At 45.0% G+C, this 16273-nt stretch overlaps 1 protein-coding gene across 2 annotated transcripts in view; it reads right to left on the reverse strand.

Moving 5' to 3' along the window:
• The window catches only part of FAXDC2 (fatty acid hydroxylase domain containing 2), a 133477-nt gene that overhangs the window by 40509 nt on the left and 76695 nt on the right, over positions 1-16273 (reverse strand). For both annotated transcript variants that reach the window (XM_069199618.1, XM_069199619.1), the window contains exons 5-6: positions 11291-11412; positions 4947-5152 (exon numbers count right to left, since the gene is read on the reverse strand). In XM_069199618.1, the coding sequence (XP_069055719.1) occupies positions 4947-5152; positions 11291-11412 (328 nt within the window). The remainder of the gene's footprint in view (positions 1-4946; positions 5153-11290; positions 11413-16273) is intronic.

Here is a 16273-nt window from a genome sequence, read left to right on the forward strand (position 1 = left end):
TCATGACAGCAAAGACAGAGGGATCCAGCTGAGTTCAGAGAGGTGCAGGACTGACAAGTGCCCCTATATAACAAGGCATTCATCCATGTTCTACTGCCTAAGCGAGGAAGCCCATCAAGGTATTGAATAGTCTCCCCTGCCTTTTGGCTATGGAGAGGGTCCTGTTGGACTTGGCCCCTTCTGCAGTGTCATCTCCAGAGCTTTTGCCTTCGCTCTCTTGTATTCTAAACCCACGTTTGTTGGCTTTTAGAACTCTGCACACTGCTAACCAGTGCTAAAGTGCTTGGTACTTAAAACATAGTAGAATTGGCTTACACCCAATTTCCACTTTTAATGTACTTGTAAGTCCCTAGTAAAGTGGTACTTCCTGTACCCAGGGTCTGTAAATTAAATGCTACTAGTGGGCTGTTGTATTTTATCATTAGAATTGTGGGGTTGCTTAGGGGATGTATTCTGGAATGTGGAATGCGAGGACTGTAGAATGTGGGACGGTTATTCGTTGGTGAGGAAGCTTGGAGGCTAGATGCTCTGCGCTGTCAACAATAAACGCTACCGTTATTTTCTTCCGTCTACGTCTGAATTTTACATGGGCCTGCAGCACTTATTGTGCCACCCATTTAAGTAGCCCTTGAAAAATGTCTCAGGCCTGCCATTGCAGCCTGTGTGCAGTTTTACACTGCCATTTTGACCTGGCAAAATAAAACTTTCCTCTTTAATACATATGACATCCCTAGGGTAGGCCGTGAACAGCCCAGATGGCAGGGTGCAGTATATTTAAGATGTAGGACATGTACTTTTGGGTTTCACATGTCCTCGTAGTGAAAAACACCAACAATAATTTTCCACTATTGCAGGGCCTACCTCTCCTATAGGATAACATTGGAGTTACCTTGTTACTTTTAATAAACTATAACTTCTAATAGGGAGCAGGTGGACAAGTCAAGAATTGTAATAAAACCACTCTTTGATGGTAAAGTTGGATGTTTAACAACAGTTCTGAAAATGCCACTTTTAGAAAGTTGGCATTTTCTTGTCCAACCATTTGGTGCCTGCAGCCTGATACTGGGTCAACCACTATGTGTAGCTGGCAGTTGGTCTTTGTGTATTGTTCCCAGACAGTAATACAAAGGGAAAACAGATGTTGGCAGGATGGGCTACTCAGAGTTAACGGGACAGAAGAATGTCACCTGACACACTTCTACATCACAAAGGCTCTACCTGAGCACTAGTACAAAGGGTTTGTCACTAGTCTTTACTGACCCCGGATAAACGGGGGCCAGGACAGGGAGGAAGGGGATGCCTGACACATCAGGAAGGTGGAAATCCATACAAACGTCCTCAACTTCAAAGTGGGAACCAGGTATAAATGTTGGGCCCAACTCTTTGGTTTACTTCTGGATCTTTGGACTCTGCCAGGAAGAAGGACTGCTGTGCCGCTGAAAGGACTGACACTCCGCTGGACTTCTGCTGTGAAGGACTGCTGCCCTGCTGTGTTGAGCTGCTGCCATGCTGCCCTTTTGCCTGGGTAAAAAAGGACTGGACTTGCACCTCTAAACCCCGGATCCCAGAGTGACTCCAAGGGCTAGTTGGCTAGCCTCCAGGTCAGAAGCCTCAGGGACATAAAGGTTTCCAACAACTTTGAAGCCAGCACCTCGATTCTGCCATTTGTGAGTTGTACCCTGCCAAGTGGTGCCACCCAGTCCTGGAAGTGGGCCTGAAGGTGCTCTTCTGGCCGGGCCAATGCATCTCCTCTACTTCGCGGCGCAACCCTGAGCACAACTAATGCATCGCCTCTGCTGTGTGGGCTTTCCCGGCACAAGGACTTCGCATCGCAGCCCGATCGGAACTGCCGCTGCATGACACATCCCTCACGCAGGGCCTCACATCTCGAACTGCTTGACAGGACCCCCAACAACACAGGCCTCTGCATCGCCAGCCAAACAACGTCTTTAGAACCAACCAGTGTGCAGCGCATCCTCAACGCTGGACTTCACATCGCAAGCCCTTTCATCGATGACCTCCTCAACAACATCGAGCCTTGCATCACACCCTCGCAGCTCCTTGAAACAGATGCTTGCTGACGCATCTCCAACCAGGACCTCACATAGCCTCGGCTGGGTGACGCATCTTGGACATGGGACTCCGCAACTCTGCGCAACAGGATTTTAGGTACTCTTATTTAGCAGGCCTAACTGGGCCCCTGTAGCCGCCCTATGCTTCATCGCAGTCGGCCTGAACTTGTGACTTTTTCCCCATATAGCGTGACCAGATGTCCATAGCCGACATTAGGTGCTTTTTGGTGCTATTTTCACGTAAATATTTAAAATTGCATATCTCTGGTTCTATTGATTGGTTTTCTGTTGCGGTGGTCTTAACTTAGTTTATGAAATGTACTCTATTTTTCTAAATTGGGGGAGCCTCTTCCTCAGCCCTTGGAGTTGTTACTCCTAAAAGAGCCTCTTGGAAAACCTTGAACTGCTTGTTGCTGATAATCCTGTTGGTCCACTTGGTTTGAATGGGAAGGTGCTGGGGATGTGGTCTTGAAATCTCCTCTGTAGTGGTGCTTGCGAAAGGACCCTCTACCCAAAGGAGTCTGCAAGGTGACTATGAGTTTCAGAGTCTCTGTGTCCTTTTTTATTCTCTGAAGCATTGTGTCCACCTACAGTCTGAAGAGGTGCTCTCTGTTGAAAGTCAGGTTAACTAGGTGCTGCTACACCTCAGACTTGAACCCGTACACTCGGAGCAAGGAAAGGCACAAGGTGATGGAAACGTTTACTCCCATGCCAGCAGTATCTGCTGCATCTAAGGCACATCTAATGGTGGCATTAGATATGGCTTTCCTTCCTCTACAAACTGTTCCCCCTTCTTCCGATATTGGTCTGGGAGGTGCTGCAAGAATCCCCCCATTTCCTCCCCCTGGGCCCTGTCATACCTTCTTAAGAGGCCCATCAATTCGCAATGTGCCAGTGTGTTGCTGCGTCAACCACTACTTGTTTTCCTGCAGCATCAGGAGGTGGTGCGTACCCAGCAGCTTGAGGTACTGTTCATTTCCTAGCAGTGGTGACTACTAACGAATCTGAAAGGACATGACCCCTGATGTGTGGGTCTGAGGAAGCTAGTTTATATTTTTTCTCAATACGTAGTATAACCATGTGAGACTTTACTACCTCTTTAAAAATATCAGAAGCCGGCTTAACCATCCGTTTGAGCATGGGAAGATTCTTAGTAGATCACTCTGTCTTAGAAAGTGTCTCTAGGAGGAAATCCTCTTCCTCTGGGGTAGTGTACAAATCCACTTTGTGGTAGGTGGCAGCACACTGAATGACAATATGGTATGCAGTAGTGTCATTTGGTGGTGAGGCCCTGAATGAGATATGTTCTAAGTCTGAGTCTGTGGTAGGGTCCACATCATAATCCTCCCAAGGGTCACTAGAAACACCCTGGTACACAGTTGAGAAATTGTATGCCAGTGAATAAGGGCTTGCGCTGTTGGAGTCTGAATAGGACTCGGGGCACCTATGTGACAAGTGCTTCGGGGATGGAGGAGGAGATGAAGTAGGAGATGGAGGTGAAGATGGAAAAGGCAGAGGTGACGGGGGAGGAAGAGGCTGTGGAGGAAGAGGAGTAGAAAGAGGAGAAGGATTGTCTCTGGGTCTCATTGGAAGACTGTCATCATCCTGTGGTTGAGCCTCCTCCGAAGTTGGTTTACACTTTTAGGGTAGAGCCTTCTCAGAGGCCACAATCTCCTCTCTACATGAGTGAATGAAGATCTTGCATAGTCTGACATGCAACTACTTGAGGATGAGATTTTGATGCCAAAACTGGTTTTGACAACGGTTTCAGCACCAAGGTTGTCTTCGATATCGAGGCTGGTTTGGACAGCGGTTGGTGCTGGAGAAATCTGCGGCGTCGGTGTCACTTGTGAATGGTAGCTGGTGGGTGGTTTTGGTGTTGAGACCAGTTGAGGATGGAGGGCTCTAGCAAAGTTTATCTTTGTCTCTTAGGCCTTTCTTCGGTGTCAACCTGTGCCAGAGGGCAGTAGAGCACCTGAAGATGGCAGTACTTTCAACAGTGCTCATGACACTCAACCCCCGGAAGTGTGGTGCTTGGCTCCGACATGTGGCTGCTTACAAGAGGTGATCGATTGAGGGACATCAACACTAATCACATGTTTTGTTGCTCTGACATATTGCTCGTGGCCCATAAAGGTGAATGTGGCAGCCTCGGGGACATCTCCCTGGAAGAGCTTCTCGTGAAAGTCAGAGGCATCAAAGTGGATGTACTCAGGACTGGGGATCCTCCTGTTCTTCTTTGGCAGCTGGAGGTTGGCTTCCAAGAAGATGTTGGGTGTCTCTTAAGTGGACTCTGCTATCCTGGTGTTAGCCCTCTGTCAATCTCAGCATTGATGGAGAGTCTTTTTACTTTGGAACAGCCGTTGCAGCTTTCAAGGTCCAGCAAGTGTGAAGGTCTGTCCAGGGCTATTTAGAGTGGCATTGGGGGCATTTCCTAAAAGACATTGGTTCTGTCACCTCTAGGAGATCGTCATCCTCAAAAGGGAGGCTAGAGCACGGTTGGACGCTCGTCGTCGAAAGAACCGACAGTTGTAACTGATGCACAAGCAGGGAATGATGTGTCGGAGATTGTACTCGCAACGCAACGGGGTGGTAAAGGCTTCACAAATAAAGTATCTCCGGAAATAAACATTATCAGGGCAGTGAGAGATACTCTCTTCATACTTAGATGATTATTGAGCACCACTCTCGGGCCCACTGAATCTTACTCCTATACACATTGAGGTTGAGTGCCATTCGCAGGGTCACAGAAGAACCCTCCTGTTTCCCATGTCACCCATGGAGGGCCTCCCTCTCTCTAGCCCACAGAAGATCATTCTCAGGATCACATGTCCATTGACTATCTACACTCCGGCCTGGCCTTTGGGTACTCACCGGTGAGAGTAGTAGAAAAGCACCTCCTCAATGAGGGTGAAGATTGACAGCTCCAGTAGAACCCAGTGAAAGGTGGGCAGCTCTGGACCACAAGGGTTGCCCCTCCAGTGCATTATGGGATACATAACCATCACCATGGGTAAGGAGATAAAGACCTGATTAAACAGCACAGAGAGAGCTGCCTGCTGCAGCCGGGCCAGGTCCACCTGAGAAAGAGAAAGAGATGAGAAGTCAGCCATACAAGAACCATTTTAAAAGCTGTGTTTGCCATATATGAGGCATGCTACGGATGGATCAATAATACATGAGATGTGTCAGAGGTACCTCAGTCATACATAAGCCATGTTACAGTTACGCAAAACCTACAGAAAATATGTTGCAGACTGGTCACTCAAGTTAGAGATTTAATGGCCACAACATTCATAAATAAGACATCACAAGCTGCACAGCTATACACGAACCTTATGATAGGCATAATTTTTATGAACAAAACATGCCACAGAGTACTCTGTGCAATGAGATATGTTGCATTCAGAACAATCATAAACTCAACATGCCTGACGCAGGTCAGTTTCATACCAGACTGTGACAGCCACATCAGTTCTTTGTGAGGCATGGCTCAGACACCTTAGCCATACATGGGACATGTCATAGATAAATGCCTCATTCAAAGCATGTCAATGCCAATCCAGTCATACATGAGACACTCGACCACCTCTAGACAGGATAGGATTTACACAAGTGTCTCATTCTTCCAAACTCTTGGGGCAGTTGTATCTCCTATAAATGCCTTATATCCTCCCAATCAAATGATGAATTAGATGCAGTCCTTCCCACGCAGCCAGAGGCAGACCTCTTTCAAGAAATCCACAGTTTGCCCAATATGGCATCTTTAGTCTTCCCTTATGTTATCTCTGTTTTCCCTCTTTTTCCTCTCCCATTGCCCTTTCCCCATACAGGCAACTCACCCTCTCTACTCAAAAAGCCCAGATCTGCCAAGCTAACTATGTTGTGGAGGAAGTCATCTGGCATTAGTGCTCACAATTTGACATCTCCAATGATTACTAAACACACATCCCGAACTTCCTGGAGCATTTACAAGTGAATCAGTTCACAGTAAGAGTTATGCAAGAAAACCCATTCCCTTAAGCGCCCAGAAGAACCACACATTACATGTAGTGTCATACAACGACAACGATCAAAACAAAAAATAAAAGTGTCTCATAAGTGTCACATGTTTAGTATCAGGGGCAACAAAGCAGAGGTATAGGAGACAATAGGTTTCTGGGGGGGGAACAGCGACAACCTTGCAGACTTCTCAATTGACCCTATACAAATCGCCCATTGTTTTGCTAAATGCAGGCTCCAATAAATGTACACAATCAAATAGTTGGAACGTGAAATAGGGAGAAAAGAAGGCATGTTGTCAGTTTGAAAGTATGTTTTATTGTGATTTATATCCACAAAGTATTTAGACCAAATGTGGAATAAAACACATTGATTAACCTTGCATCTTCACGCACCAAGCAAATAAAGGTAGGAAGGAGAAAAGGAAGAACATACCTTTTGTGCCCCACACCGATCATGCCTCTCACCTCATGCAGATTAAAACCGCATTAGAGATATCAAAGCGATCAGGTACAGTAATTGTAAACTCTCCTCTGAAACCGTAGTTCTAATAACACTTCTGCTCCTCTGTTCAATCTTGGGCAGGTCAGCTCCACATCAGTCAAAACTGGGAGCATTTACACTGATGAAGCTCTTGGTGTTACAGACTACTTAATACATGGGATTCTGTGATCCCTGTATAAACAGCAGTCATTCATTTCTATATGATCGACTACTTCTGATGTATCAAGTCACCGATTATAAAGAAAATATGTCAGAACTCGACTGTTATAAGGTTATTACTGTCCAGTTTTGACTTGCCTTCTGCCAGAGCCAGCAGCCAAGGTGAAAGGCAGGTCAGGACACGGAACATAATTAAATCAGCTGTTTAAAGCAACAAATGAAACGTTGCTTTTCTTTCTTCTGCTCGATTTTATTAGCTTAAAATTACAGAAGCTATGCACTAAGGCAGTGATTCCCAACCTTTTGACTCCTGAGGACCCCCACTGAATCACTATTGTAAGCCGGACACCACCAAGCAATTTGTATAATTTAAATTTCAAACATTAAAACAGAAATTCGCAAAAAATACACAGGCAAGTTCACACCAAACAAGTACTCGAATTAGTAAAGATCTAATTATTTTATATTGAAAAAATATCCAAGAATCGAAAAATGTTAATGGGAAGGTTGGCGCTGCATCTCAGTTGACTAACTTTTCAATGTTTGGTCTAATTTAGGAAAACTGAATCCTCAGGTCAGATTCTACATTTCCCAAGCTGTTTCTGTTTTTATTTTTTAGGCCCGTAAGATCTGAAAAGACTTTTTCACACAAATATGTGGTGGTGAAAGGAAGTAAACCACAAGGGCCTCGAATCTCTCCATAGCCTCCCTGTCACGTATAATTAATTTGTTTACTAGCATCTCTCATACCAGTGTAAGGTGTTGGAGTACATAAAATACTATCTTTGCATGATACACATTCTTTGCAGCAGGCGCATTAACCATCTGCACTACCTTAGATGAGTCAAAACTGCCACTAGACAAAACCCCTACCTCTCTCCCACAGGTACATTATTCACTAGAGTTATCCTGATGCTTTTATTTTTGCCCGAAAGTCTCTGGTGATTGCTAAGAAACGGGGGTGGAGAGGCAGGGGGATGAAAAATAAAAAAAAAGAACACTTAATCTGTGTATGGCTGCCGTCCCTCCTCTGTCCTCTTCTCTTCCTGAGTCCCAGCAGCACAGAAGCACACAGGCTCCCAGACTCCCCTAAGCCAATCAAAACGCTGCTGTCACCAGCATGACAGCAGCGTCGTGATTGGTCTGAGCAGCCTGGTTCAGCACTCAGACAGGGAGTGGGAGCCTGTTCATGTTCTCCACCTGGCTGTGCAATACAGCCAGGTGAGGAAATACTAAGTGCGCGTGTCTGTTTGGCCAGCCCAAGAAGGCCGGCTAAAACATCATGCGGTCTTATGGTGCACATTCCACTCCTCCTCCATGTGACACAGCCGAGCCTACCCCGCCCTACTGAAAAATACAATGATAATAACATTGTGTTATTATCATTTTCTTTTTTCTTTTATGCACTGCTCACAAGTAGGGGAATGCTCTTCCCCCTTAGCAGAGGAGCTGCTGCTGGTGGATGTACAAGGAACTTTGCAGTGCTTTTAAAACTGCTGCACAAAGGAAGTACCTTTGAATTCCCTGGCGTCAGCTTCGAATCCTAAATATTTTTGCTAAGCAATACCCTGCGCACGCCATCGGGTGGCGTTGTTTAGTAACCTTTGCCTCGCGCAATGTCGGTCACGGACCCTCCATGACACTGATGAAGCCACGCAGAGCCAGGCGACGTACGCGGAACCAAACGGCACCATCCGACGGCACGCGAAGGCTATCGCTCAGCAAAAGATTCCGGATTCGAAGCTGACGCCAGGGAATTCAAAGGTAGGAATCTGCAGCTAGATAGAGTCTCTACCAAAACATTTGTTACCGAAGATAGGTAACCTGTTCATTTGGTCTAAATTTAGACCAAACGTCTAATTTTATGATTTGGGGGAATTCACAAAGGGCATTTACAAGTATTATCTTTATGTCTGCTCTTGGGGCGGATCGCCGTTACGTGTAAATGTTAGAAAGAGATACCCTTCTAGTAGCTAAATTGTATAGTGTGAAACGATAAAATCTCGCCTTCCCTGTTTCAGTGAATGGTGTGATCCTAGGCAACTACAAATACTCAGGACACAAGTCCTAAAAAAGAGAAGTGGGAGGGGGAGGGGACTAACCAAGTTAGGCAGTATGCAAGTGACATCACAAAGTATGACATCATGGCGTGTGACATTGCACTTTGCATCACAACTCATGACCTCAAAGAAGGTGGCATCAGATCTTAATACCTCAAGACATGTGTTTAGCAGGTCTATCTTGAGTACATATGAGCACTTTACAATATTTAACAAATGAGATTTTGCTTTGGGGTTGTCCCAAAAAAGTTAGGCAACCTTGACACAAAATCTGGGCCTCAATTTATACATTTATTTTTTAAAGGCTTGCAACTAAGAAACTGGCATAAGGGAGAAATGTGGCAGTAAATCAGTTCTGCTTAACTGGTGCAAAGTCTACATTTTAAAATATCTTGTGGGGGTTAAGGCATCTGCTGAAGAGATCTTTGTGTGCCCAGTATATCTCAGGGAATAATAATAATGTGTATGATGTAAAGCGCTTGGACACCCTGCATTGGATTAAGTAGCGCTATAAAAGAAACAAAATAGGGTATTCAAATTGTTATTTGTGTAAGTACTGGGTCAGATCAACACATCTGACATTCTTACAGTGCATATCTATCTCTTATATATATGCAAGGACTGAACAAATTGAAAACCATGTCTCTCTTAGATAACTTTGCAGTAATAGCAAGCTGTGTGTTTTTGTTTCCTAATTAGCAGTTAAGTGTGAGGCTCCAGAGAGCTTCCAGCTACAATAATCAAACAAAAGAAGGCCTGATGGCCCCTTAATTGCAACCTTTGTCCTGGGCCAGCAGAAACTTACAATCGGAAAGCCCTCTTTCATGCTGCCCAGAAGGAATTAAAGCGCTTCTGAAAGTGTGTGCAGGCGCTCCCGAAAATGTCAAAATACATCGGGACGAAATGGCCCTGCAATATAGAAGTGAGAGGGGAAATTATTTTGTCCCCTTGTCCCCCACGCTCCAAAATCTGGGGAGGCTACATCCCCCGCATCTCCCACACTTCCTACGCCCATGCACTAAGGATTACCTAATGGCCTTTGCAGAGGTGTTTAACAAACAGAGTTGAGCATGATTGTAAATGGGTGAATGCTGTGCGTGTTCGCAGGCGCAAAGCGCAAGGACCGTGTCGGTTCTGCATGTACAGAATGCCTCTGTGTTTATGCGGGAGGAAAGCATGCGGGACTTTTACTGTTGAGTGTCGTGAAGTGTTACACAGAAGGCTTTTCTTCTTTCTGTTTAAGCTGGGTTGTTATATGTAATGGGATGGCCCGTCCAAGGGTGTCATGCATGCACGGCTGAGCCGTTCTCAACAACAGTACTCAGCTGGCATACATAAAAGAGTGCTCTTCTGGTGTGCATGCAGATCTGATCCTTATGCGTACATACATGGCTTTGCTTTCCTTGAATACAGGGGCGTAGTTTGGTTAGTAAGATTGGAGAGTGTAAGCTTCAGATTTCACAGCAATCACGCTGGCATAACATGGTAAAATACATTACAAAAATACATTATTTGAGAAGCAGAGCATGGGGGGAGCGCTTAAGGGGCAATGGAAAGCGATAGTAGTGCGGATTCTCTGGGTTACTTAAAAGACAATAAGTTGTCCAATTATCAACAGTTTTAAGTACTTAAAAACAGAGGAGAGTGAGTGTGTTTGTATGTTTTTGTGTGTGCATGTACAAATCGTATGTGAAATCGGACAGCCACCTCACCATACCGACGAAAAGCACCACTACCCAACTATTTACTAGAGAATACATTTATTGGGGAGGTGGGGGCAGACCTCCCCCACCTCCACACACTCCGAAGCTACACAGCTGATTGTATACGAACAAGTCTCTTCCTGGTACCTATGTGTAACACATTACTGGGATGCCCAACCACTGCGCTGATGTACTTACTAGGCTATTGTTACACTGGAGTGTTCTTTGTGCACGTATGGGCTTTCTACATCACAGAGGTGTTCTGGCACTTGCATTGGGATGGTATGCCTACTGGGCTCTTATTCAGCCATGTACTGGTATACATTGAAAGTATAGCCTTCTATTGTCTATAAACAGCTGGTATAGATTACTGGGATGTTCTTGACTCCTATACTTGGCTAAGACACATCATGTGCTGTACACACCCACCTGTACTAGGCTAGTGTTGGGACTGGAATGCACCCTGTGTGGTATATGGTTGCATACCCCTGCCATAAATACCTATATAAGTATTCATGGCGCGGGTACAGGATTGTAGCCAGCCTTTTATTTTGAGTCTGGTGTCACGCTAATCTAGCATGTGTGATAAGGCTTAGGCCTGTCCTGGACAATGTGGGTTCCAGGCCCTGTCCTGTGACCTTAAGTGGAGCACTGAGAGTGTCATCATTGTGGACAGAAACTCTCCCTGTGGTGGTGGAAGCATATTGAGTTTTGTGATATCGTGTAGAGGACCAGACTTTTTGTTTTACCTGTGTCAATGAGAATGTGGTCTGCTGACGAGTATACCTACTGGACTGTTCTTGCCAAGCTGGATCCTGTAGCGAGTTATCGCAGTGGGTTTCCCTGTAGCATCGATGACCATCAGCAGAGCATTGAAGAACCAGAAGGTTAGGCTTGGAATCCCAAAAGTGCCTGGGAACAATGACAGAAACCAGAGTAAAGCACACCTTAAAAAAAACAGATGCAGAAGTACTATGTGTATTGAAACAGAGGAGCACAGTCTTGGAGTGTGAAACAGACTTTGTGTTGCTAACACTTTGTGTAGCTAACTTTAAACACAACAAATGATACATCTTTAGTTTGATCCCAGGGTTCTCTACATTATTTCCACCTACCTAATCCCGCCACTAAATATGGAAAGTGGAGGATTCTGCTCAGATGAAATCTACCCCTTTTTAGGCCTGGCTACCTTCCTGTTTTCCAGCGCTCATTCACAACACAATGCACAGAAAGGGCTGTTGGGTCAACCACTTTTAGCAATCTGCTTGACTGCACTTTCTTTCATGTTTGGACCACTCAATAGGATTGTGGTGTCGTTTTATATTTTTAAGTCAGCGGTGATTACAAGGGACACCAAGGGCTGCAAGATAAATTCTGCAATAGAAACAGCATCCTCAGCAGATTAAAGCAGGCCCTCATTCTTTCAAAGAACAAGAATGTGGGTTCCCCAATGCTCGAGTTCAGTGAGAGCAACCAAAGTGTGGGGGGGGGGGTGGTCTGCAATAAGCTTAAACTCACTCATTACAACAAAGGCTTGTCTACTTCACAACATCATTACCTATTAAGATCAGCTCATTAACCTGTTTTTGTCTAGATCCTTATGTAGTACCTAGTACCATACCTTTGCCATTTTTAATAGCTGTAAATGATAAGTGTTACTATTACACTGGATAGAGAACCCAAATTATATCCTCGAAATCTGTGCAAACTATGAGACTGATTTAGAGTATGGTCTCATCCATTGGATGGCAGAGGACATTGTCACCAAAAGGACAGAAAAAAGCAGCCTTTCAACCACCCACTCTATTTTAAGTGGTCAGATGGTTAACTTTCAATGGGCTGTACTTCGTCAGGCCATCGGAGGAGTATGTTGGTGACAGAGCTGGAGTAGGCTTCGTCATCTACATACTTTCAGCCTCTAAATGAAGTGGGCGGACTAACAGTTTGGTAGAGAGGGTACTTTGTTGCCGTTGCAATAGAGTGCCCGCTCTGCCAAACGTTTAATAAGCCCCCATGTAACACTGCCTTCATTAAATGTCCATAAACCCTACACTGGTAGGTTAGGAGGTAGTTAAGACTCCTAGGGCATTCAAATCTTGATGGAGACTATTCCAAGGGTTCCATATATATGAATAGCTATATGTGGATGTCCTGTTACCCTGACCCACATACACAAGCATATTCACTTGCCCATATTAAGAAATCCTTTTTCATCCACCCACCAATTTATTTTCACCCAAATGATTTACATTAACCCTCCCAATCACCCATCATCACTCTGCTACTCGCATTCACCAACCCACTCACTCAAACCAAGCATTCTTTGTACAATTCCACAGAAACACACACACAGGCTCACCCATTCAGTCAGCAAGCACTTTCGCTAATAAAGTCAAAATGTTTGGATTTGCCAATATTTGTTATGAAGGCTGTCTATACTAGCTGTGTTCCGGGTTTAACTGCAGGATAATGAACCCACCTCGATATTTAACTCTGCAATGTCAGGGATTGATAGGACTTTGGGACTGGTGGTCCCTATCATTTCCAGCTGACTCTATGGACAATTTAGACTCACCACAATTTGCATTTCTGAAAAGCTGGTTGCAAATGCTCGACTAAAGGGTCACCTAAAAGCTTGTGTGGCAATCACAGCCAGTCAGGTTGCAAGGTTCTCATAGCTATTTGGCGGCATCCTCTATAAAGAGTTCCTTTGGTAGGCTAAACCTTGTGTCACAATAGCAGGACTTCTCAAGGATCTAAGCCTGGTTCGGGCAATGAGAAGGAGAACAGCTACTGCAAGGTTCTGTCATTGGCAACTGTACTATTCTGATCGGTTCAGTGCCTCCTTGAAGTCCAGATGAAATACAAAGGGATCAGAATGGCCAGTATTTCTTTTCTTTTGTGAGTGTTGTTGTGGATCCAGACCAACCCAAATTGTAAGCTTTCTTCAAAAATCTGAATTCCTTGAACATCAGGAGGGAACAAATGTTTTGCTTTGTCATATTTCTCTCTTTTGGTCTTTCTTGAAGGTAGACACTGGAAAGTCTCATCCAAAGAGGAATTTTGTAGACTGGGCTAATACACCCTTAGTCACAATTCCCTTTTTGCTATGCTATGCCCAGTACAGCACCAGAAATGGGAATTGCCCAGGGTTAAGGTACAGAGGGAAACTGATTTAACTGGAAAGGGATTGTTAGACCTGGCTTCCTTGGTGTGGTTTCCCGCTAGCCTTTTGCCTTCAGACCCCTTATTTTTGCTGACTTTGTGTTTGCTAGCATTGGGATTCTGCCCACTTTACCACTGCTAACCAGTGCTAAAGTGCTTGTGCTCTTTCCCTAAAACATGGTAACATTGGCTTATACCCAATTGGGATATTTATTATACTTATAAGTCCATAGTAAAGTGTATTACATGTGCGTACATGTGCCAAGGGCCTGTAAATTGAATGCTACTAGTGGGCTTGCAGCACAGATTGTGACCCCCCCCCACTTACATAGCCCTCTAAACATGTCTCATGCCTGCCATTGCAAAGCCTGTGTGTGCAGTTTTAAACTGCCATTTCTACCTGGCTATGAGAAACTTTTGCCAAGCCCAAACCTTTGTTTTTTAATACATATAAGTCATTCCTAAGGGAGACCCTAGACACCCCCAAGGGGCAGGTGCAGTGTATTTAAAATGTTGGACATATAATTTTAAGTTTTATATGTCCTAGTAGTGAAAAACTCTTAAATTCATTTTCACTACTGCAAGGCCTATCTTTCCCGTAGGGTAACATTGGAGATGCTTTATTACATTTCATAAATGTAACTTCCAAATGGAAAGAGAGAGCCCATTCAAGTTTGCTGTCTCTAGAATCATAATTTAAAATCCTAACTTATGGTAAAGTCGGATTTTAAACTGCAGTTCTGAAAATTACACTTTTAGAAAGTTGGCATTTTCTTGCCTTAAACATTTGGTGCATGCAGCCTGTCTCTCATTGTCACATGACTGGGTGTAGTTGGCAGTTGGGCTTTGTATATCCCTCCTAGTCAGCCACACAAAATGGGAGCTTAGGTGTGACTGAATGGGCTGTCACTGGCAGGATGGGAGGGTGGAGGTGACCCCAGCCTCTCTTATACCTGAATAGGCTGTGTTCCGTCTCCACTCCATGGGCTGCATACCCCATGTATTTATTCAGGAGCCAGGGAGGGAAGCCAGGGCATTTGTGCATTTCAAAGGCATGTCTCTAGAAGCTTCTATCCACTTCAAAGGCACAGCTGTGTATAAAAGAAGTACCTCAGACACCAGCACTTCAGTACACTTTCTGACCTGTGAATAACCTGCCATGAAGAAGGGCAGTTGTGCTGCTCCAAGGACTGCCAGTCTGCTGGACTGCTGCTCTACAAGGAACTGCTGTGCTGACCTGCTGCCTGCTGCCCTAATGCCTGGGGAAGAAGAACTAGACCTGTAACTTCTTCTTGACCCGAGGACCCCGCAGTGACTCAAAGGGCTAGTCTGCTGGCCTCCTGATCTAAGCCTCAGGGATGTAACCAGCTTTCCCAGCTTCTAGACCAGTCTTCAACAAGTTTCTGACTGCCAAGAGGCACCTCGCAGGTCCGCTCTTGGTGTAGCTCTTGAGCTCCTAAAGTCAAGCTTTTTGGATCTTCGCGACCACGAACGGGCCTGTTTGCACTGGAACTGCACCTCTCTCACTGAAAATCAGTGTGATCCACTACCAGTCCATCTCTTCAAACAGCAAGTGACTTTCAGCCAGCTCCTCACCCCACGCCGATCACAACCAGTGATGCTTTCCTTGCTCCTGGCAACCTTCTTCAATGCGATCAGGACTCTTGGCACAAAGCTTGAGAAGGTAAACCATTAGCGAGACTAATCTAGGACTGTATCCTACCCGCGCTCCATCGCGCTCACCCTGAACTTTTGACCTTGACCCAGTCCAGAATGACCAGATATCCCCGGTTGAAGCTTTATGCTTTTTAGGTGCTATTTTTCAGTTTATTCTTTAAAGATTCATATCTCCAGTTCTACTGATTGGATTTTTGTCATCTTGGTCTTGTTATATTTACTAAATTAAGCTATATGTTCATCCTGTTGTGGGAATATTTTGGTGTGGTGTTTTCACTCTTTTACTGTTTGAAGTGCTGCACACAGAGCCGGCTTTAGCGCTGGTGGCACCCAGTGCAACATTCTTTTTTGGTGCCCCCCAACCCATGACCACCTCCTAAGATTCCCTCACTACTATTGGCAAAAGTGCCCCTCATCTCTTCGTAGCCCCTCTCTCACATATATTTCATTTGTTTTAAAACGCTTGTAAAGGCTGGCTTTACTAATCCAGTTAGCTACCCACGTAAAATATTGATCTGCTCTTTACAGCATGAACATTAACCCTATGCGCTAAATTATGATAAGCCAAAACTGCCACTGCACAAAATGCCATTTCTCTCTCTAGCAGGAACATTAATCACATGAGTTATCTTGACATGTTAATTGCTTCCTCAAGGCTGGACACAAAAGGAACTTTTCAGCAGGTGTTTTTAAATCGCAAGTTTATTGCTAAACACAGCGCCCCCCTACCTCAGTGCCCACCATCATCATTGGCAGCCAGTGCAGCTGCACCGGTCGCACCTCCCTAAAGCCGGCCCTAGCTACACAAATACTTTACACATTGCCTCTAAGTTAAGCCTGATTGCTCCATGCAAAGCTACCACTGAGTTTGAGCACAGGTTAATTTGCGGTTTTCTTATGCCTTACCCTGACTAGGATTGTGGTTGCTGCT

The sequence above is a fragment of the Pleurodeles waltl genome, chromosome 7 (genome assembly GCF_031143425.1).
Source record: "Pleurodeles waltl isolate 20211129_DDA chromosome 7, aPleWal1.hap1.20221129, whole genome shotgun sequence".
Classification (NCBI taxonomy): domain Eukaryota; kingdom Metazoa; phylum Chordata; class Amphibia; order Caudata; family Salamandridae; genus Pleurodeles; species Pleurodeles waltl.